We start from the raw sequence: 22360 nt of genomic DNA, 5'->3' as shown, positions 1-22360 counted from the left end.
ACACCCCAAAAAATGGAAAATAAAAATGAGGAAGAGAAATGAAAAAAAACAGATGAAATAAGACATAAAATCACCAACTTGTTTGAAAGCAATCAGACCCCCCCCCCGCTGTTAATTGTTTTTGTTTTGTTTTATTTTGTTCCTGAGTGTTTTTACCCCCCTCGCCACGCCCCCTCGGAAACCCCCATCCCCATTTAAAAGTGACTTCCCCACCCCCACCTCCTGGGAATATCCTAACGACGACCATGATTCAATATGGCTACCACGGCCTGTCTGGGGCAAGTGCAGCAACATTTCAACAACACTGTAAAATCTCTGTCCTAAAGATAGGCCCACCTGTAATGATCTACATGCATTAGTGCATTTGAACACGAAACAAGAATTGCAGAGAAAGGCCTGACTTCCTGTCTATCTGTGTATCCAGGAAATGATACCTTAATGTTGCATATAACTGATATCCGGAGTCACCGCCCACCACAAGCAGGATAAGCGTTTATTTTTTATTCAGATTCACCACTTCCACCAGTCCAGACTGGATGTATTCGTTCTGATTCAACCTTCTCTTCAACTGGACTGATTCTGCATGGCCAGCATGACATCGCTTCCAGTGCAAGCAATCTGACGGTCTCGAATGTTCCGTCTGGCTCAGTCAGTCAGTATCTGCAAGTAGACAGCATCTTTGGACGGTATCCTGATAAAATGGCAAGGGAAAGAGAAATATATCAACGCGTTTTATACCTTGTAGTAGTGTATTTCTGCACTGCTCGAGCGGCCAACAACACAACAGTTAATCAAACGGCAACCGACGAGGTGAACACAAAAGTGTACGTTGTTGAAGGGGAAGTTGAACTAAACTGCCCACTTGATGCCGAACGTTTGGATGACCATGCATATTTGCAGTGGTTATCTCCCAGATTTTCTTTGATATCAAAATCCTCCGTTAATGAAGAGACTGGCATCTTCCTAGGTGACAGCAGGCTGACACTGACAACAAATGGCTCTCTGACAATCAATCCAGCTTGTTGCCTGGACGTGGGTACTTATAAATGTTCCATCGAGAGGATAAACGCAGACGGTACCAGACTAGTTGTCGTCCAGGCAAGTGTGTCATTGGCGATGAACGCCACTGACGATATCAAGTGCGACACCCTAGGGCAGTCGTCAAGTTGCGACCCCACAACAACTACATCGGGTGGTGACACAGACGATGACGTTGTGATAAACAGTGTCGCTGTGTATATTGGAACGTTCATTTGTGGAGTCATTCTGGGCGTCATATTTTTGCATCTGGCGCACTGTGTCGCAAAACGATATCGTAATCGACGACATCGGCGCATAGTAGCAAAACTTCGCCAAGGAAGCGTCGCGCTATCGGCACGAGGTGGTTCCGTCATACGGCAAACATCTAGACAGACAGACAAAGATACACAAGAACCAAACCAGTTTGATATGGTGACTAATCCGCTTCAGGACGAGAATGGTATCCTAGGTGACCCATTTGCTCAGGCTCCGTCCCCACCACCTCGGGTCGAGCACCAAGATCAAAGTAGTCTGGGCATCTCCAGGGGGCGTGGTCTGAGTCCGGGAAGATTGACTGTGGCAATTCATGCTAGTTCTCTGCAGGAACTAAACACGGTCGGCTCTGCGTCAGACACCGCTGCCCATCAGAAAAATCCGCAGAAACCTGCGTTAAATAGTCTGAGCAGCAACTCCTCTCATGAACCAAACGGGCCAAACGACATTTACACCACAGATGTGTCGAATGCTACGGCTATTTTAACCGCACTGGATGCAGAACTGTCTCTGGAGGATGCTCTTGCTTTTACTTCGACAGAATATACCAAAGGCAAGGAGACAGAGGAGGAAGACGACGGATACCTGCGTCTCTGTGACTGCTCTGATGACTACCAGGGGGTAGATGGTATCATGGAGAAGTCACGCGATGAATCACGCCCCAAGGGAGACACCTCTTTTCAACATGACTATACTTCCATGCGACACCGCATGGAGGAAACTCCACTAAGGAAGTCTCGCACGTCATCGTCTGATGACTACGAACATTTGGACCTGTTCTCCCCGAGGGGAGTCTCATTCAAGGGACGTCAAGCCGCAGTTGGGAGGTTTAACAGGAGTTACCTGCGTCCAATGCTAAATTATGAGCATTCTAACATCAGCGGAAGAGATGCAAACTTCCCTCTTCCTCCTCCACCAGTAACGATCGCAGAGGAAAACTCCAGGAGCCAGTCCGGATCTCATGCGAGCCTCCCCCTGCCTCCACCGCCAGTAGACCTCCCTGAGGGCCCCTTCTATGTTGTCTTGGACAACAAAGGCTACACCACGTTGCAGAATACCACAAGTACCTGGCCAAGACGCGTGTCGGCCAAGAGACGATACCCATCGATTGCAGTTACCAAAGATGCCCCTGAATACTTGGAGATAATCGCTTCGGCGGACTGTATTTACAACAGCGCTAGTGACGAGTACTATTTCTAATATCTTTGGAACAAGAATTTAAAACAAATGAATTACCTAGTGATCTTGTACTGATCATGACGTCACGAATGACTTTACGATTGCCCGCTGTTTAATACACAGACAAAAATATGCAAAATTATTTGAAATAAGGTCTCGCACCTTGAGCAAAATTATTTTGAAGTACGGTCAATTTTTAAAAGTTAACAGTATTTCCTCTTTTTTCATGTTTGTAAGTTAGGCTGTTGTAAATCATGTTTATTTTTATCCTAATAATGGATGAAGACTTAGTGAGGGAGGTTAGGGTGGGGCTGTGCTTGCAGATTCGAAGAAAAAAAATCGACCTCTCGGTTCAACAGAAGGTCTTTGCAATTAGATGTTTGCAATGCACGCTTAATCGAAGATATGGTTAGCTCTGCTCTGCTGTTTTAAATCTTTGGACATACTAAGGTATTTGAGGCCTGTAAATTGGATGGAATAGTTTTTAAACGTGCTATATTCAGAGCTTGGAAAGTCCAATTATACGTGGAGGCAAAGGGATGTAAATAAACAAGCAGGGCTCACAAATTATGTAAATTTTAGCACGGTATTTTGTTACACAGAATTCTGACTGAGTTGGACATGAAGGCGAACCACTCACCACCATGTTTTTTTTTTACACATGCAGTTTTTAGGAGGAAGAAGTCCTCTTGGTGTCGATTTTGAAAACAAAAATTTAATCAATTTGAAATGCAATGGTCTTTTCTTTTTATCCGCAACTTCAGTTCTCTGTTTTCATTGTCTTCATCTGCACTGTTTGACCAGCACCAATTTTTCACCTTTATTTCTTATCACACTTGCCTGTGACGTCACTCGTGCTCCATATTAGTATAGTTACAATTAGCTGGATAAGCATTAAAAGTCTGAAGTCTCAAATTACAAGCATCGAGTTAAAACTGTGAGGCTTCATTAACACCCTGGGAAGAAAAATAAAACTGCAGTTGTCACCCAGAATCGCTCTTCTATAATTTTTTTTCAAAACCCGGATTCCCCCAACCTGATCCGTCAATGCTGACATGGGATTCAGATGACATTCGGCATAATGCATGTAAATCCCCTCCTCTAAATAACCTGATGAACCGCAACTCCCCCCCCCGGCCTTGCCCACTAGTGAGCTCTGCGCGCGAACGGCTCTGCACAAGAGCGCCCTCTGTGTGGTTCAGACTAGCGCTTGGGTACGTGTACGGCAAGTTCCGATCGTTTCAGACACCTGCGGTCGAGTCTCACGTACGGATGTTCATGCACGTAAGTCGAATTTCATTGATTCGATTCTTCAGTTCAGCAGTTGAGCTGTGCCTTGTTTGCTAGGATATCTCCAAGTACCACCGATCTGTCTCCTTGCTTTATACTCCGATCAAGAAGGACATTTTGAATCAACAGCCCGAGATACTGGAGTGCATCACACTGTTAAGGTAAACCTGATTTGTGTTTTAAGGAAAACACCGAAGCATCTCATTGTTGCCAAATCGAGTGTGACGTTTCGGTCGATCGCTAGGTGTGAGTCACTAAGGATATAGTGCTTGTGGGACGCATGTGAATCAGAATGAAATTTGAAGAGAAAAAGCTTTGTTCTTTGTCAGAGTGAGGACACTAACGATAGTTGGAAGGGGAGTCACTTGTGAGAGAGGAACCTTGTGGGTAGGCATGAAGGAAAAATAACACAATTCCTCCAATTTTTTCCAAGTCTGTTTGACTTTGAAGTCATCGTTGACATGTTCGCTGGCCTTACACTTTCTCTGATAACAATTTTTGATCATGCAATCTGTGATAATATCATACTTTGCAAAAAAGGTTCAACTTGTCTACATAATTCTTTTTCACTAAACAAATATGCTAATATTTACAGCCGTAAATTGTCAGTAGACCTATTTAGTATGATGGAAATATATTTCATTTTTACGCAGACAAATGACAGAGGAAGTCAGGGTTTAAGCATATTTTTACTTTTACCAGAAGTTGGTAATGTCAAGTTGCAGTGTTTTCCAAGTCTAAGTCAGAGTCCTTTTTTCAAGTTGAGTCAAAATCAAGTAAAAGAATTGTGACTTGAGTCCAAGTTAAACATTTAACTTAACAACAGGAAAGAGCTCAGTGGACAACTCTAATTTTTACTTTAAAAGTTACGACAGCCGTCAGAAAGTGATAACATGTCCTAAAAAGTGAAATTTAGCTGAGAAAATTCTAAAGCATTTACTTTAAAACACTTCCTTTTTTCATACAAGTCTCATAGGTTTGTGCACAGGGCCTTGGGTGTTGTTCGTTTCTGGAACTCTTCTCCTGAAAGTGCTTGTTGTTACTTGACAAGTTGACACTTCTCACTGGTTGATTGTAATAAAATTGAAAGTAACCCTAGGCCCCCCTGTAAACCGTACAGGTTTTGGGCAGATCTCATGAATCTTCTTGGAAGTGTCATGGTTTACCCCAGCAACTGTAGGGTTCGACGTCCGCCGCAGGAACACAGCGGGCGTCGACCCCTGGCTAGGGCATGGAGGATTCCTGGAAGGAGTCCTTATGGATGCCCCTTGACCCTGTGCACAAACTTTATGAGACTGGTCTGAAAACTTCTGTTTTCTCGGTAAACACCTCTGGTTTTTTCCTCACTAAATTGAACTTTTCTGGACATATCTTTGCTTTCTGAGGGCTAACAGGTCACCGTAGGGAATAATTACTGGCATCCATATACCGGTACACAGAAAACTTTCTGAATTCCTTCCTCTATGGTTTTGGATAATGTAACATGAAGACCAGGGCTCCTTATGAATGTTTGACTAAAATGTCCGACGAGTTATTTACCAGTAGGTATTACATTTATGTGGTAAGAGTGACTTAAATGGTCTTCCTCCACTGTTGAAATTCACAAAGATCTGGTATTGTAATCCTAAGATTAAGGAGAATGGAACAGCTGTATAATGGTTTCATAGTCCCAAAAGTAGTGTGAAAGTAGCTTTTCATCAGAGCTTGCCAAGCGGGTGATTAGCAGTAAGAGAAAACTCATATGCAGCAAGGTATGAGATGGAGAGAACCCCCCCCCGCTTTGTGTTGGTCATTGTCTGGCAGGAATCTGGGGAATTCCTTTCAGACATCTTGGGGGGGGGAATGTGTTAAGTAACAATAGTCTGGAATGTGTATTGGGATTGGACATGTTGGGGGGGTACCCCTCAATCTCATTTCTTGCTGGGTATAAGAAAACTACATGTAGGATAGAACAGATTGAGAGGAAGGAAGGCGCTTCAGGAAATGGGGATTCAATTCACACACTGGAAATGCCTGATTATTGTTCCAGTTGACTGAACTGAGCTGAGAAATTAGAGAGTAATACTCTCTATTCAGTTGAAATTATGTGGTTACCCTGTTGATAACCATCTCGTATAGTTTTTCCTTCAGTCTACTAATTGTTTAATTGTGGACATGAACAAATAATATACATGTACATTCTTTTATTTAGTTGGTTAGTCATGTATACATGTACGTGCACTTGTACATGTCATTTATGTGGTGTCTATGGAAATTATTAGACAAAATTTTTCATTTTTTATACACGTTGATACAAGTATGATGGTTCCTTTTTGATTTTTATTTCTATGTCGGATTATTACCTCATTCATGTGACATACATTTAGCTTGTATATTGTTATTGTTACAATTTCATCATTGGGGACTGGTATGATATCTCAATGTGCAGTCAGCGGAATTTCCTGGATGTACGGTGGATGCCTACTTATCGTTATTTGATGGAAATAACAGCGGTAAAAAGAATGTCACAGTTGTGCATTTAACTCAGTGACTTTGTCATTTAGGTTAGAGTTGGTAGGATGCCGCAGTGACCTTGTGATAGGGTGTGGCTGGTATGTACCAATGTGTAAGTCCATAAATTTATAACCTCAGCACTAAAGACTGTAAAGTACCAAAGTGTGACGTCACTGTGAACCAGAAAGTGCAGTGCAAACGAATGGAGTACGCGCGTGTGTTGGTTCACGCACTGGTTCTCATGCTAATGCGCTTTTACACACTAATTGTGCTTGTGATGTATTCAATTCGGTCCTCTCTTGCTGTTAATGTGGAACTGCTTGGCTTGGAAGTATCACAAGGTCATACTGCACCTGCTCATAAATATCACTGTCCCAGCCTTACTGAGCAAGGACAACTACCAAAGCCTCTTTGGGTCTGAAGTGTGAATACTTAGGATGTAAAAATAGCCTGATAGTATGACCTTAGATGGTGTGATAGAGTACTGTGGGAGCATACAGGTAAATGCCGCTTTACAACCAAGCTTCTCCCTCATTTACTCGCAAATTTGTTGTTAAAGTGTACTTTGAAAAGAGCCTTGAGCCAACTCCTTTACATCATATTTTATAATGTTATCCTCCTAGCTCCTTTGAGCTGATTTTACAGAATCTTGTGGGATTGAAGGACAGATTGCAGCCTCTAGATCACAGATTGGATTGTTTCTTACAAATTTCTCCGTAGAAAAGTTAAAGCACGATACAAAAATAACAATTTTCAGTTTGGTTTTACAGTGGAATAGTTAGGAGAATTTTGAAGTCCCTCAAACGTTCTAGGGGGGTAGGGTTGTTAGTATTTGTCCCCACAGCAAACACTTTTATTAAAGGTTTGTGAAGAAAAAAATCTTAAAATAAAACTGAATGCACTATGCAGTTAATTAAAAAAAAAAAAGATTTTTCTGGTGGAGACTACTTTATTTTGGTTTTGGCATTAACTTTTTTATGACACATCCAACTGTTGTGGTAAAAGTTTGCTTCCAACTTGTTCGTTCTCCTGACTCCTACAACATTAAATTAACCCTAACAGTCCTCAGTCCTCCAACAGGTGAAGGGTTGAGGACTGTTAGGGTTAATGTAAATTACTCATGTATGTATCTCATCAAGATTTTTGCTTTTTTTCTATTCAGTTAATATCAGATTACTGTTTGATTCGTATAACTCATAAAATGTACAGCTTTGTATATGTACATGTAAGCACATGTAAGCACATGTAAATTTAATATAATTGCCAGTTGCCAATACAAGAAATCACTTTTATTATTCTGTAATGATATTGTCAGTTACATTGTGGTACATGGTCATTTTTTTATGTTAACTTGTACTGCCCCATTGATCATTTTTGTGTAAACGGCGCATTATAAATGTTCAATATTAATATTATTATTAATTCAGATGTATTTATAAGGAACATTGCAAATGATGAAATTACATACACACTTGCCGCAGTGCAAGTAGTCAGAGACAGTTTTTTTTTGTTGCTTTATAAACATGAATTCATTTGGAGAGCAAAAAGTTAATGTCATTTCAAAGAGCAGATTTAATCTAATTTTTAGTCATGATTTCTTGGAAAAGATTTTTTTTTAAATCTGCAGACATTAAAAGTTACATTTCATACCTGATCCTTTTCATGAGGTTTCAATATTTCTTTACTTTCTCAAACATCAGACAATTGGCATTTGAATCATTTGCCGATGCTTACCCAGTATGTTTTGATTAACAAGAAATAGTCAGTGTTGATATTTTTAGTGTCAATATTGCTAAGGAAACTGTATCTTTCTGGCTTCCTACTGCAAAGGTTGAGCAAGGATGCTTAGTATTCTCAGGATTTAATTAATGAGTGTCATTATTGACATTGCTAGGTAACAAGATGGAAGACTGCTCTGCTAGGTTTAAGTAGATGACTCAATAACTTGTCAAGCCATTTAACTGAAGGTCATGTAATGGACATCCCAAATCCTGTTAATTTCTAATGGTAGAGAATTTTACTGCATTTTAAAATTTTATTCCTCCAGACAGCTGTAAGTGCCATGTCCATAGTCCCATGTGGGTACACATATACCGGTTCTTGTACTGACCATGTAGACTGCATTTTGGACCAGGATGTGGATACTGGATACTCTATTGTTGTTGATCCATAAAGAATGTTGTTGATCAACTTGTGGATAGCTGAAAAGTACATGTACCTGAAGTTTTTTGTCTTTCTCCAGTTTGTCTTTGCCCAGTTGTCTTGTTGTAGACGGTACTGTCCCTGCATTGTGGGTTGTGGTTTATGGAGGTTTTCGCTCACAGTAACCTTGCTCCAAAAGCTGAGAAAAGTGCATGGCTGTTCATGTACATTTAACTTTTCATACCAGTAACTTGCATGTTTGCCCACCGCATAGCATTAGTGTTTTGGAATGAGTTTTAGTTTGGAACTGTCAATTCATTGACTGCTCTGCAAATTTGAATATGTCATGTAAAATATGGAGTTTGTACTAAAACCCAGACAACAGACAACCAAGTATATTTTAATAATTTTTGTTGTACTTTGTCCGTACCATGCGTACCAGCAAAACTGCACAATATATACAGTGTATTTACCGTACATACAAGTAATTGTTCAAGGCCTGTGTGCATATGCTGCGGATATTAAGTTCAAGGCCTAGGTATTGAATCCAGCAGTGTTCAGGCATCTAGGGTTACGGTGTGCGTGAATGATATGCTTGGCAGCCAAGCAGATGGATTGCCTTGGAAGGTTTCTGACAGTTGGGGGTTTTTCTCTGAAATGCAGATTTGTCAACTGTCAAGTAGGCCTACAGGCTACACACTTACATGCAACTAACTTTGTTAGGAATCTAAGGTACATGGATGCGAAAGATTGCGTGGTTTGCATTTAATTTGACTTATAACCACTACAGCCAAAGGTGTCATTCACTTCTGAAAAGTTGTGGGGGAGGGCATGCACATGTCATATCTAAAAAAAAAAGCAAAACCAGTCCTTGGTGTGGTTGCATCCTGTAGCCAATTTCTGACCACTTTACCCAATTTCTTTTCGTATTTTTGGACCTTGTTTAATCAAGTTTGATGACATTAAGCTATTATAAGCTGTAGGCCTATAGAATCAATTGCAATCCTAAAATTTTATTCAACAAAAAAATAGGGGGGGACTACAAACAGTATATCCCTGCCCTCCCACATCCAGCACTTTAAGGGGGACATGTCTCACCTTCCCCCAATGAGCCCTTGACCACATTAGCACCACCACATGTAAATGGGCCTTGAATTTATGTAAAGGCCATCTGTGCAGTGCACACTGTGAAGGTATAGCCCTGTTTATATGAGGTGTTCTCACAGAGGGACTGAAGGTATTATTTACACATTAGATTGGACAGAACTTGACACCCATCCTGTGGCATTGACACTCATTGTAGGCCGGTAGTTCAGTTCGTAGTGCTGGTATACATGTATGTGTACTGGTCATTCACAGGATGGTATTAATACTTACTGGAACAGGAAGTAAAAGGCCATAGTTGACGTTTGATGTGGTTGTCAGAAGGTTTTGAGCTTGTGGTTGAGATAGTGGTGTACAGGTACAGCGGCAGATTAAGACCAGGGAATGTGGGCTACCATCACATCAGCGACTTGTCACGCACCTAATCTAAATGCATACATCGCTGACTATGCAGTTTTGCCTCTTCATAAAAGTACATACATTTGGCTCTTTGTTCCTTTTCTAGGATAGACAGGTGCATAAGATACCGTAGATAGGCAAAATTCTATTTGTATTTGTTTATTAGTTTGTCAGAGGACCACAGTGAGACTTTGCTCAGATTTATGGTAAGATTATCAGGGTATGTGTCCTAAATTGCTTACAAAAAAACTAATGCTACACTGTTGTATGTATAGTACCAGGATTATTGACCCTGATGTACAGACCTGTACATGTTAGGAGGCCATTGTAATATTCAAGGTACACTTCAATTCTCAGGCATTTTTATTCTAATTCATGTGTAGACTACATGTACACACATGTTCAGTTGCAAAAGACAAGTTTACTTTTTTTAATCTCTTGTCACCATGTAAACCCATAGTCACAAAAATGTACTTGGAGAGATGTGATGGACGTTTTGCTCAAATGGAATTGTGTTGTGTACCGGTATTTGAACAGTTTTTGCGAGGTTTGTTGAATCATTGCAGAAACTTTTCTCCATTTCTTCTGCTTGCCATGTTTTTATGCAACATAATGTTTCCTGAATTTTTAAAAACTTGTTCAAAGAAATGAAGATATTGGAAATTTATGCCTGCAGGCCTATATTTAAGCCCCGTACAAAACATGAAGAAGTTACAGATCTCATGGCAGTTTTTAGGATTGAGACTTAATTCTCGCTCTCTGTATTTTTTATGCCACTCTACAGAAACCTTCTCACCAAGCTAGAAAATTCCATGCTGTGTCTACACCCCTGACCTGTTGAACTAGGCAATATCCTGGGAGTATTGACATGGAGCATTTGCTTAAAGGACAGGTCCCTTGATTGAGTCAGGCAAAAAAAGGTTTGTTGGATTTCACTTTAAAAATAGAACCACTTAATTTCTTCCTCAACAGGTGGAGGTAAATGATTGACAAGTCTCATCATAACACAGACGTCAGAAACACTTCAAATTAAGACAACCACACATGAACCTCAGGACATTTTAAGCGTGTTCAGATAAGACTTGAACGTTTTCATGTTGGAAGAACTATGTGAGTAAAACGATCGCGGTTACACCATGGATCAATCTCTTTCTTGAGTATGTGTGGTTCTGAGAAGAACCGGGGAATAACTCAACATTTCGAACAGGGTACTCTGTCCGTCTTCAGGAGACTTAAGCTTGTTCAGTTGGATTTTCAGTTGACGTCCAGTGATGTACCGGTACATTGCCCCCTTGAAACTAAATGACTTGTATTTGGATTTTCCAAAATATGTGGAAAGTGAAATCATAGACTCAACTAAAAACAGCTGCTGTCATTTCTACACGTACTTCTTGTTCCCTTTTGTTTTCAGTTTCATTTGAAGTTCTGTAATTTACGTATTACGTACAAGGTCCCAGTACTTCTACATGTATTTTGTCATCATGTTGCCAAACAATTTATTTGGAATTGTAGACTAGTCTAAAAGCTAGTGTGGTTATGCTATTGCTATCAACAAAGCACCAAAGCTACTGATGTTTTATGTAAAAACCATACTTCATTTTTGCTACTAGTTGTACTTGTATCACACAATGTGAAAACAGCCACCTTGTTGACACTATCCTTTGTGGCCTATCCTGTTCATGTATGTACAGATGTGTACTTGACACCTGCAGTTTATTTTCTTGGTGGTTTTCATAGTAGAAATGTTTTTCAAGATGAAGCCTTCGTCATTATTGTCTATTTGATTTGCTGTTCTGGATTGAAAGTAACCAATCAAAATGTCTGTAGCTTTGTTATCTGGTGGGTCTAGTTTGGCAATCTGGGGAGTTAAGGTTTAGCCATGCATGCCTGCTGAGGTTCAAGCTTTGTCGTCACATTGTGTAAAGATTTCAATGTAAATTCAGAATCCTGTCTATTGTGGTGGGCATTCAAAAGGCATCCGCCTAGTGTGATTCATATTGATTATTCTGCTTGAAGGCCATCATTCATAGTATTATTCAAATTAAGACTTAAAGGTTTTCATGGTGAAAGAAACTAGATCTATAGTAAAGATTGCAGTAACACCATGTATTTATCTCTTCTTTGAGTATGTGTGGTTCTGAGAAGAACCGGGGAATAACTCTAGTTATTCCCCGGGGAATAACTCTAGTTATTCCCCGGTTCTTCTCAGAACCACACATACTCAAAGAAGAGATAAATACATGGTGTTACCGCAATCTTTACTATAGATTATTCAAATTGCTGTATTGAATAGGAATGTAGCCTGTCTTCATGCCGTGGTTTATGGTTAGCCAATATGCGTGCAGTAGTTGGTAGTGTACATGTACATGTACATACATACATGATGTATGATGATGTATGTGTCTGACTTCCTTTTGTTCTTTAGTTATGTGTGCGGGTAATGATTAATATGCAAATGAGTTATTTGTTGTGGCCACAGCGCCAATCTGCCTTCCTCTGAGCTTCATACATGTACAGGTGTATGTACATGTACATCCATGTAGTTGATGCACCATATCACAGTCTTGTGTTTGTGTGACAAATGAAAGAGATTTGTGAATGAATAATGGTTGGAAACTGAAGATGAGAGGCATGCTGAAATGTATTCCAGAATGTTTCTTACTAATAGTAACGTGATGCTGTGATAAAATAGGTAAGAAATCGCAAGATGATAAATTTGGTACTCAATTTATTGCTGTTTTTATCAAGACTTTATTTACAGCAGATTGTCATTCTGAATCAGAGCTGATATCATTTTGAGTGACTTATACCATGGAGGATGCTTATAATCAAACTTGAATCATGAAGAACTGTCCATGTTATAACTCTCACTGTGACTATCTATTGGACTCGTACAAAGTACTTGGTTGCTGACTTGTCATTTGTGATATGAAAAAAAAATTATTTTCTTTAAAAACCTATTTCTTTTTCTACTTATCTTAGCACTTTTTAAAGTTTGTCTTGTATATTTATTAAAAGTGCAATGTGAATTAGAAATAGGATGCCTGTGTCATTGTCAGTGATTTTCAACCTAGACTTGTGATTTTACTCAACTTTAGTTAACTTTAACATAAACGTACCTGAATTTTGATCAATGCACATTAGTACTGTGCAGTATAAATGTATCACTATGTAATAAAATTGTTCGGACCAAACAGTTACGAGTGGTCAGACACATTTTGTTGAGAATATTTTTTTTCCTTTAGTTAACTGGATTTGTAGAGGAATATGGGTAATGTTATGTAGATTATCTTTTAGTATGCTCTTGTGGCTTCTTACATTCATGGAATGTGCTGGCAATCTGTCAACATATGTAATGACACAGAAGTGTGCATGCATTACACAGCGGACAACGTGTTATCAAACAATGTTATGCATGTAATTTGGATGAGTTTCTTTTCCATGCTACCTTGAGCCAGACATATTTTTATTTAACACTTGACATGCTTTGAAAATTGATATTTTTAATGTAATTTTTTTTCAGTTAACCTGTTTGTCTGATTTGTTATTGATTGGTACCATGAGTGGGTTGTTTTCCTAACATTTCCCACATCATGAAATGTATTCCCTTTTTTCCTAAATTGATTGAGTACTTCAGCATATTTCCATGTACATTGCCCATGGTTGAATAATAAGATGTGCAAGCTTGTTAGCTGCCACATGGGAAGAACTGACCCCACTTGCAACCTTGAAGTGATAAGTGACATGTCTTGTTTGTTCTTGTTGTAAACATGCAGCCTGACCTCCAATTACCTGAGTGTCAGCTGATTGATGGACTTGTTTTGGTATTCTCTCAATCCTCAGGACAGATGGCATACTTTATAGCAGCTCTTGTGAATAGCAGGTACATCTATAACAACAGCATTCTCTGGAAATGGTGATTGGTAAGTAAACTCGAACTTAACTTGCTTGGCTGTTCCTGCTTGGAACCTTTCTAAGTTCTCCAAAATTCACCACAGAAAGAAATTGATGTTACTTTCTTACTTTGCTTCTCTTGAACTTACCCCCCTCCTTCCTTCATGAACTTACAAAGGGCACTGAGTCCCACATACATTAAATTAAGGCATGGTTAATGGGGCTTTATTCTCCTCTGTGGTGCAGAACCTTCCAATGGATTTAGAAATTTTTAGAGTGCTAGAATTGTTAGTATTACAGTCCAATATGCCGACTATTAGTCAGTATGATTTGCCTTTTTCAAATGTACCGGTACGTGGAAGTTATTAATTTTGCCATCCAACATACCTCATGGAGCTCAGGAGAACTAATAAGTAGATAATAAATGGGTTGCTTACACCAACAGTGGAATGATTTTCTAAGTGGGAGAGGGGGGGAGAGGTTATTAGACGATTAGGTATCAGCCATTTATAGCTCGATCCATTGAGCCCCAAACAATTATAATTGGACCTGCAAAAAGTGGGAGGGGGGGAAGGCCTCCCCAAGTGGGGGGGGTTACTGTCTCCCCTTCCGCCGCCAGTAGTTGCGTAATACAGTTGTTTGTGTTTTCCATGATGGGAATACTTATGTCTTGAATATTTTATTAACCAAAATACAGTCGTCGTAGCACAGCAGTATGCTTTGTGAATGCAAGTGTTTGTGACCTAAGGGTCAAGCTAATTTAGAACCATGGATTTGATCAGCAGGTGTAACAGCTGGCCATTTGTGGTCAGTTGCTCATACTCAAAAGCTATTTTTTTGCCATGTAGAAAGATTCTGCTAGGATTGAAATGTCAGGCCATCCTGCTTGTGTGATTTGTATTTTAGGTCACTGCAGCCAGAAAACAGTTGGCAGCAGTTTGTATTACAAGCTAAGACACTTTATTAAACACTGCACTGTTTGTGAGATTTATCAAGTCATACCGGACATAAAGGTACAGTTTTTGTACATCGTACACTGTACAGTCAAATCTGTATTGTCAGTCAAATCTGTACCTGCAAAGGTTGGGCAAAAGAAGTAGTCGGTTTCATTGCAAAGCCTTCAGTGTATGCTTTTTACTAGCGGTTGTGTTCATTTGTGATTGCACGGTTTAGGCACAACTTAAAATTGATGTTGTGAATTGGATGGAAACAGGGAAATACCCCCAGCTCCCCTTTTGGTTTTCAAGAGTGTGACCTTTTCATAATAGGGCAGCTAGGGTTACACCTCTGAGGGGCACCCAGGGGTGCACACAATTTTTTCAAGGGGGTTCTAATAGCTAATAATGCTTGTACTTTTTGTGTGCAAAATTTCAAAAGGGAGATCGGTACCAGGGGGCAAGAACTTTTGCTGGGGGGGGCTACATGCCCACACCTAGACATACATGTACGTGTATAGCATGCAATGCACATTGTAAACTTAGTGAGAGGTCATTCATCACAACAAAGGGAGAGGTGCTACCGCCCTACCAGTATTTGATCAAATGATTTGAACTGGCAGTTCTTTTCAGAATCCTAGACAAGCTTGTGTATAGATGTGTACAGTAAAATGGCAGTAATATACCCTGCCTACAAAGTGCTTATTCATCCTGTGATTGGAATGCAGTACAGAATGCATTGATACACATGGACATGCCTAGATGACTGTGTATAAATATTACTGACTGCCTGTTACCTACAGGTACAGCTAATCAGTAAACCATACATGTGCATGTACAGTGTGTGACTTGAGATCCAGTGTGAGATGCACGATTGTTAAAAATCATGAATTCGTTTTTAATAAGAATTCAGATTTTTACAGTTTGAATCAGATATATTTTTCATTTAAATTGATTTGTTTTTGTACTTGAATCTTTGTATGAGGGGCCAAAAGTTTTTCGTCAGTCGCTGACTATCACCGGTACATTTTCTTTCAAAAGATAACATCATGAAAAATAATCATATATCGATCGTGGTGGAAGTTCATGTTTCTGTTTGACATCCCTCCTGTTGTTTGCCCAGAGGACCTGAAATCGATACACATGTTCTTTCCTGTCTCTGAAATTAAATGACATTGTACATTGAACTAGAACGCTGTAATGATATTGCAACTGGAGAGCTGGAAATGCACTGTGTACATTGAACTAGAACGCTGTAATGATATTGCAACTGGAGAGCTGGAAATGCACTGTGTACGGGACTGACAGATTGCCCTTCTTCCAAAGTTATCACATGCTTACTTTGTTTTGACATAGGAAGAGGGCATATTAAGGATCTCCACAGTTTGAAGGAAAAGGGAAAGATTTTGCCCTTACTGTCTGGTATGGTAGGACATACTGTACATGTGTAATAAATGTTTCACTTGTATTCTTCTCTCTGTTTTCTTTTACAGATGAGGCACTTAAGTTCCAGTGATTAAGACTTCTACAGAAAAAAGTTCAGCCAGCAAATGTCTGGACAATTTGTACTTCTACTGATAAAGCAGAGAGAAGTCATGGCTCCCCATCACCTGTATCTTGCGGTCGTCTGTGTCTGCCTGTGTTGGTTCCATGTCCAAGGTACCTCATCAACACAAGCCAGTGTTGTCCCTTACAACAAAATGGTCAGCACCACATCCCCAATAATTGATCGTATTATCGATGGTTCTGTGGGGAAAGACAGCACAGCTGAGCCAGAACCGGAACCCGAAACTGAACCAGAACCAGAGGCAGAACCAAGTGCAGAACCAGAGCCCACAGATATACCAGAGCTTCCTCCATTTGCAGAGCCTGTACCAGACTGGGACGAAGCCCTTCCAATGTATGGTATCTTCTGGATCATCCACATTTACATTCTGGGATCCCTGTTTGCCTTGCTGGCATTGTATTCATTTGTGAGTCTCATCCGCCTCCGGAGCAGACGTCTGCTCAGTCGGGGCTACTTTGTGGCTCTCAATATCATGATGTTGATCATGGGGCTGGACCGTGCTATCTACCTCTTTGTGGATGCCTATAATCACAAGAGTATATTTCCACTGCCAGTAGCCTACATGCTTCTTGGTATGGGCTTTCCGTGCCTGTCATCAGCTTTTAGCATCCTGTTCTTGGCTCTGCTGCACTCTACTAGGACTCGGCTTGTCTCACCCAAGATTCAGCGGGCCAAGGTCTTGGCATCCATCATCATATTCCACTTTACCGTTTCCATTGTGGTAGATGTCACCGTGGGCCTCTTCACCAAGGCTCAGGTTCTCCTGCTTTTGTGCCAGGGAGTTTTCCTCATCTGGGGTCTCTTCTTGTCAATCAGTTACCTGGTCATATTCCGTAGGCTTCATAAATCGTCTGTGAGACAGTTCCGAGAGCTCAGCCGACTGAGCATGAGCCGGCGCACCTCAACCCTGTATGGAATATCACCGTTTGTTAAGAAGCCTCGAAACAACTGGGGCAGCGCTATCAAAGTAACACTTTTCACATCATTTTTTGGTGTCGCTATTGGACTCTTACAGCTGTATGGTATCCTAGTGGTGTATGGTCCATTAGGAGAGAAAGTCCCAGAGCCCTGGTCCTGGGTGTGGTACCAGCTGGCTTTCCGTATCTGTGAGTTGGTGATGTGTATCCTGATGAGTTACGTAGCCACACAGCCGTTCCGCTACACTGTCAATGGTACCGAGATACCGATGTGCATGTGTTGCACCAATATTTGCGAGACCATCAGAGGCAAGAAAAGTCACAGCCTGCAGGAGGCAGATTCTTACAGATTGGTCAGTGGCGATGCTTCCCTCCCTGCCACTGATTTTGGTAAGGGACTTGAGGATGGGATGTTATTTGATCCACAGAAACCTCAGCACTTCCACACCAGTGCTAACCTGCAGTTGCCTGTCTCCAACACGTTCCACCAGGAGCCAACACAGGAACCCGTCAAGAAATCCACTTTTAGCAATCAAGTGCCAGAGTATGAGATCGTGGAGACAAATGGAACTGTGGCAGACAACAACAAAAAGAACCTTTTAAAACTTGAGATGGCCAACATTTCATCATCGCTGAACAATTCAAACAAGCCGGCATCAGCACCAGTATCAATTGAAGACAATTTGTGGAATGACAGTACATGTAGTTCTCCCATAATCAAAACCAATCGCAGCTTCAGTGACATCAAGGCTTATAACCACAACAAGAATAATCCTCACTCCTGTCCGTCCACGCCTATCCGGGGGCAAGGTGGCTCTGCAGAGATCCAGCTCTCTGGTTTGAACCACTCCTTATCCAAATTACATAATCAGTCAACAGATGAGGAGGGACCTAGTCAGCAAACTACTGATGAGAACTCACCTTTGGCCTCCAGAGGAAAAGGAGTTGATTTGGAGGCTGCAGAAAGAACTGGAAGTGGCTCCTCACATGATGTTCCTACAGAGACTGAACCAGACATTGCGGATGCTACGTTAGTGACTGAAATCGCCGCCAGTTTACAAATTGTTGGTGACCAAGACATGGAAGGAACCAGAAGAGGGAGCAGTGTTTCAGAATCAACTGACTTATGAACTGTTGGATGCTAAATGTTTTTTATAATGTGAAAATGTGTACAGGTGCCATGTTTACTAGGAATGACTTCATTTAAACTGGAGTGCGCATTTCCTTGTCTGAACTTCAAACAGAAATTGGCACTAGATGCATGCACCATTATCTGTTGCTCTCTGGTTTTCATGCCAAAGTACCACCTCTATGTGGGCAAAGCGATGATGCACTGCTGGCTCATGCCTAGCAACCTTGGCAAAATGCCAATACATCTTTGTGCACATTCAGTTCAAACTTAGTCTGCATACCCCACTTCATGTACATGTGAACCAGTGTTCATGCACACCAGTCACAAAATCTTGAGTTGTTATTTGTCACATACCGGTGCATGTTTTAAAGTCTACTTTTTCAGCTCAAGAAGGAATCCAAAGTGTACTTACATTCATGTTCTTTCTCAGCAGAATCCAGTCCAGACCAAAGCATGAATGTTTGAAATCAACCTTTATGTCGTACCAACAAAGTAATGCAGTAACAGGTACCGGAATGTTATTACATGTCGTTGACGTTGCATACTGTTTGTGTTGGCAATGCAGTATGTCTTTGAACTGGTCTTTTTATTATTGTCATTTCTAATACCTTTCTATCATTGTGTGTTGTCAGTACTCATGGGCTAAAAGCAGTTTGTTTAAACACCATACTCTGAATCTGATCAATCTGTTGCTTACAAGTGCTTTAGCTTTGACATAGTACTCGACAGAAAGTACTCCAAATATACTAGTACCTGTCACAGTACTTCATTATGCTGTATAGAACAGTTTTAAAATATGTAGGTTATTGAAAACGTTAATTTCAATATTGTATATTGTCTGGTTCAGTTAATTTAGTTCAAGAGGATCCCAACGAATGCTGTTGTGCATTGGGGTGTTTTGCAATATATAGAAGACCAAATAACATGTACATGTAGTAAGGAAAGTTTGTTTGAAACTATGATTTACTTTAGTTTGATAACTCAGATCAAATAATTTTAGTTGATGGTGGCAAGTCGAGTCCGGTCCACTAGTCTGGATCAGCCTACCAAAGGTTGCTCGCATCACTGGTTACTACAGTAGCCACATATATCAAAATGCACAGCAGGGAGCCAGGACCATGAAGTTATATGATAATGACTGGCTGTGCTTCAACTGAAGATGCCCACACATTGGTACACAAAGTACATGTAGATGTATATCATGAACTGGTACCTTGCAGTCAACAAGTTATCTTTGATTCAACCCGTTCATGGGTGGACCATTTTTCCTGTATGTTCATGTACATTATTAAAGTGCATACATAAAGTTGGTTTTTCATCTATAAATAGATTTGATTTACTGCAGGTAGGTTTTCCAGAAAGTATGTGGGTATGCAGCAGTTAACTATGAGGCTTTATGGGCAGGGTTGAAATTTGCCTGACATAGTGTCATGAAATTCAAGCCAATTGGGATAATATCCATCTGCTGTTGCAGTGGCATTGACCAGTGAATTTTGAGAATTCAACTGAGCTGGGTGATACTTTATGTTTTAAAAAGTACTTTTTGCATGAGATCACAAAGGCTAAATAATTGAGGTCTATTTCATTTCATGCCACAAAGCCAAAATGCATGTATTGTGTGATACGAGTGTAACACTAAAACAGCTCACCCTGTGTTATAACACCATCATATAGACTTCAGTTAAATATGTCAATGTACAGGTGTTTGGAATTCGATGCGCTGCTTGTTTTATAAATATGCACTTTATGCTTGTATCTTTTAGCACAAATTGCAGCCATTCGGGCAGTGTACTCCGTTAAGCTACATGTACGTGTGTTTAATTTCACAAGGTATTTTTATGAGTATTGCCCGACCATGTGCAACGTGTTGAAGGAAGGTTGTTGACAAAATGACAGAAACCAGAACTGAAATTTTCCAGTGAATTCAAGACTGTTTGGTGCAATTTCTTCTTTTATTGAATTTTTTTTAATCTTGTGATCACATAGATCACAAGGTCGGGCAGATCACTTTTGATACTTCACAGCAGAAAATCCACAAGTTATAACCTTTGGAAGCACAAATTACTTTTTAATATGTAAAATACCATGTGAGATAAGTAGTTGGAACATTCACATAATTTTACAAAGGTACTAAAGGTTGAAGATGTATAAGTGCATGAAACTCATTAATTAGCATATAAAATAATGCATGAAATTCATTAATAGCATACATGTATATTGACGTATCAAGTCACAGTTATATATGCTTTCAAAATTTTATTATAATTAAAAACTTTTTTTGTAGAATTACATCTGAACAGTTTAAGAGGTATCCCAACATAACTTTGTATGGTTTGGGACCGCTTTCTGTTTCACCACAGTTCATCAGGGCTGTGAAAATTGTTAAAATGGTCTTTCACCATTTCTGTAACCCGCCTATTCAACTGAATGCATCAATACTGTACTCACTGCGCTAACGTAGAAGCCCCAAAGTAGGCCTATGCATTCTGTACACAGCCATAGAATGTGGTAATTTGGACTCACCACATCATATACATGTAGTGTATTGACTTTTGCTACAGTTTGTTCTGATGCCAGTACATTTACCAGCATTGAGTTAGTTTGTGGGGTTGTGTAATGTTCATATTTGTTGAGGTAAGAACCCAAAGCATTACACTGTATGCTCGTAAGCAGTATCAAGTAGAGTAAGCGTCAATTTTCTGGAAGTAATATGTTAAGAGAGACGCCATTTCAGAGAAAGTGTCTGACCACCCTTGTGCACACTCTCCACCCTGGAAGAAGCAGCAAGCATAGTCTCAACAAGGACAAAGAGGCACCCCCCCTGTAAAAAACAAAATTGCAAACAAGAAGCCCTGATATTAAATTAAATTCAAGTTTTCTACCATTTTGTTCATCTGCTGGAAGAGATAAATTGTGGAAATGTGTATTTTAGCAGGTTCATTTCTCTGTTTATGTTCTCTGTTTTAACATCATATATAATGGTGCAGTTTGGTACACATGCTTGAGTTCAGTAGCCATGTTACACCCCAACTATGGCTACGACCACACCTCTAGTTGGGGGGTCCCAAGTATGGTCCATGTAAAGTTAGGAGAGAGGCCATAGTTTGGGTGTAATAGCCATGATGAAGACAGACAAATCAAAGATCAAACATTTTAAGTTGCACATTGTAAAGAACCCTGGTTTCAAGGGCCAGTACAATTCAGTTCTTTGAAAATGCCATTGAGTACTTGATTTTCATTTTTGTTCAGTGAGTAAATTTGGAGCTCACAATTCGAACAGAATTCCTTCTAATGAACAGTGCCTTCCTGTAGTGACATTACAGCAACAGCGCCCTCATTTGTCCAAAAAATTGGGAGTGACGTCAAAATAGTTTTCTTAAGTCTTAAAGGAGTAAAAAAATTGCACAAAATAAGAATCACATCGTAGACTCTTTAAAACCGCCCTCAAGATGTGCCTTCTAACAGTCACTGTTTTACAAATTTTGTATTTTAATGTTTATACCATCCAGGTTTATTTCAAAACTTGTGGATGTTTGAACAAAATGAGCAGACACAGTCCTGTTAAATCTTTGTATGCCGAAAACAGAACATTTACAGTGCATGTTTTGAATTGGTAAAGTAATTTGATCCTGTTATTCATAGCCGACCAATATTGGTGGAAACATTAGCCTCATGAAATAAACGTAATGTAAAAATCTCATCCTGATAACGTTTGCATGAGACTGACTCCGCATTAAAGGCTTCATGAAATGTTTACTGGCGCAACTCCCTTTTTATGTTGATATCCTTGGGTGCCCAAAATTGCCATCAAAAACTTCACACTGTAGGCAAGGATTATATATCAGCCCAAACTGTATGACCGCAACTATTTTATGACTTGTTAAAATTAAGTCAGGAGTGTTGATCGAGTCTCGTCTATACTTGTACAAAAATCACTTGAATTGATGCAAAAATCTGTTACGGAACGACGTGATTTTTGCACTTTTTTCACCACACGTGACAGGTTGGAAAAATT

The 22360-nt window shown here is 40.0% G+C and overlaps 2 protein-coding genes across 6 annotated transcripts; both read left to right on the top strand.

Annotated features, from left to right (window-relative positions):
• Nucleotides 1-243: 243 nt before the first annotated feature.
• Nucleotides 244-3457, top strand: LOC147799277 (uncharacterized). Its single transcript, XM_087136343.1, has one exon. The coding sequence runs from the start codon at nucleotides 700-702 to the stop codon at nucleotides 2491-2493; it is 1794 nt and encodes a 597-aa protein (XP_086992469.1). The 5' UTR covers nucleotides 244-699; the 3' UTR covers nucleotides 2494-3457.
• A 238-nt stretch (nucleotides 3458-3695) lies between these two features.
• Nucleotides 3696-22099, top strand: LOC147799276 (uncharacterized). Of its 5 annotated transcripts, none has more exons than XM_087135579.1 (4): nucleotides 3696-3923; nucleotides 10685-10820; nucleotides 13744-13823; nucleotides 16223-22099. In XM_087135579.1, the coding sequence occupies exon 4, from the start codon at nucleotides 16280-16282 to the stop codon at nucleotides 18341-18343; it is 2064 nt and encodes a 687-aa protein (XP_086991705.1). In that variant the 5' UTR covers nucleotides 3696-3923; nucleotides 10685-10820; nucleotides 13744-13823; nucleotides 16223-16279; the 3' UTR covers nucleotides 18344-22099. The 5 variants fall into 5 exon arrangements, with proteins under 5 accessions (XP_086991705.1, XP_086991707.1, XP_086991708.1 ...); XM_087135581.1 differs by having other exon boundaries at nucleotides 13677-13823; XM_087135580.1 differs by lacking the exon at nucleotides 3696-3923 and adding an exon at nucleotides 9733-9973.
• Nucleotides 22100-22360: the final 261 nt, after the last annotated feature.

The sequence above is a fragment of the Acanthaster planci genome, linkage group LG04 (genome assembly GCF_054643075.1).
Source record: "Acanthaster planci isolate LZ-2023a linkage group LG04, COTS_SCS, whole genome shotgun sequence".
NCBI lineage: Eukaryota > Metazoa > Echinodermata > Asteroidea > Valvatida > Acanthasteridae > Acanthaster > Acanthaster planci.
Note: the sequence above shows the minus strand (reverse complement) of the source record. Positions and strands in the feature narration are given on the sequence as shown.

Bases quoted from the DNA above. Each gene is read 5' to 3' on its own strand.
- LOC147799277 (XM_087136343.1), top strand. From the start codon at position 700: ATGGCAAGGGAAAGAGAAATATATCAACGCGTTTTATACCTTGTAGTA.
- LOC147799276 (XM_087135582.1), top strand. From the start codon at position 16,280: ATGTCTGGACAATTTGTACTTCTACTGATAAAGCAGAGAGAAGTCATG.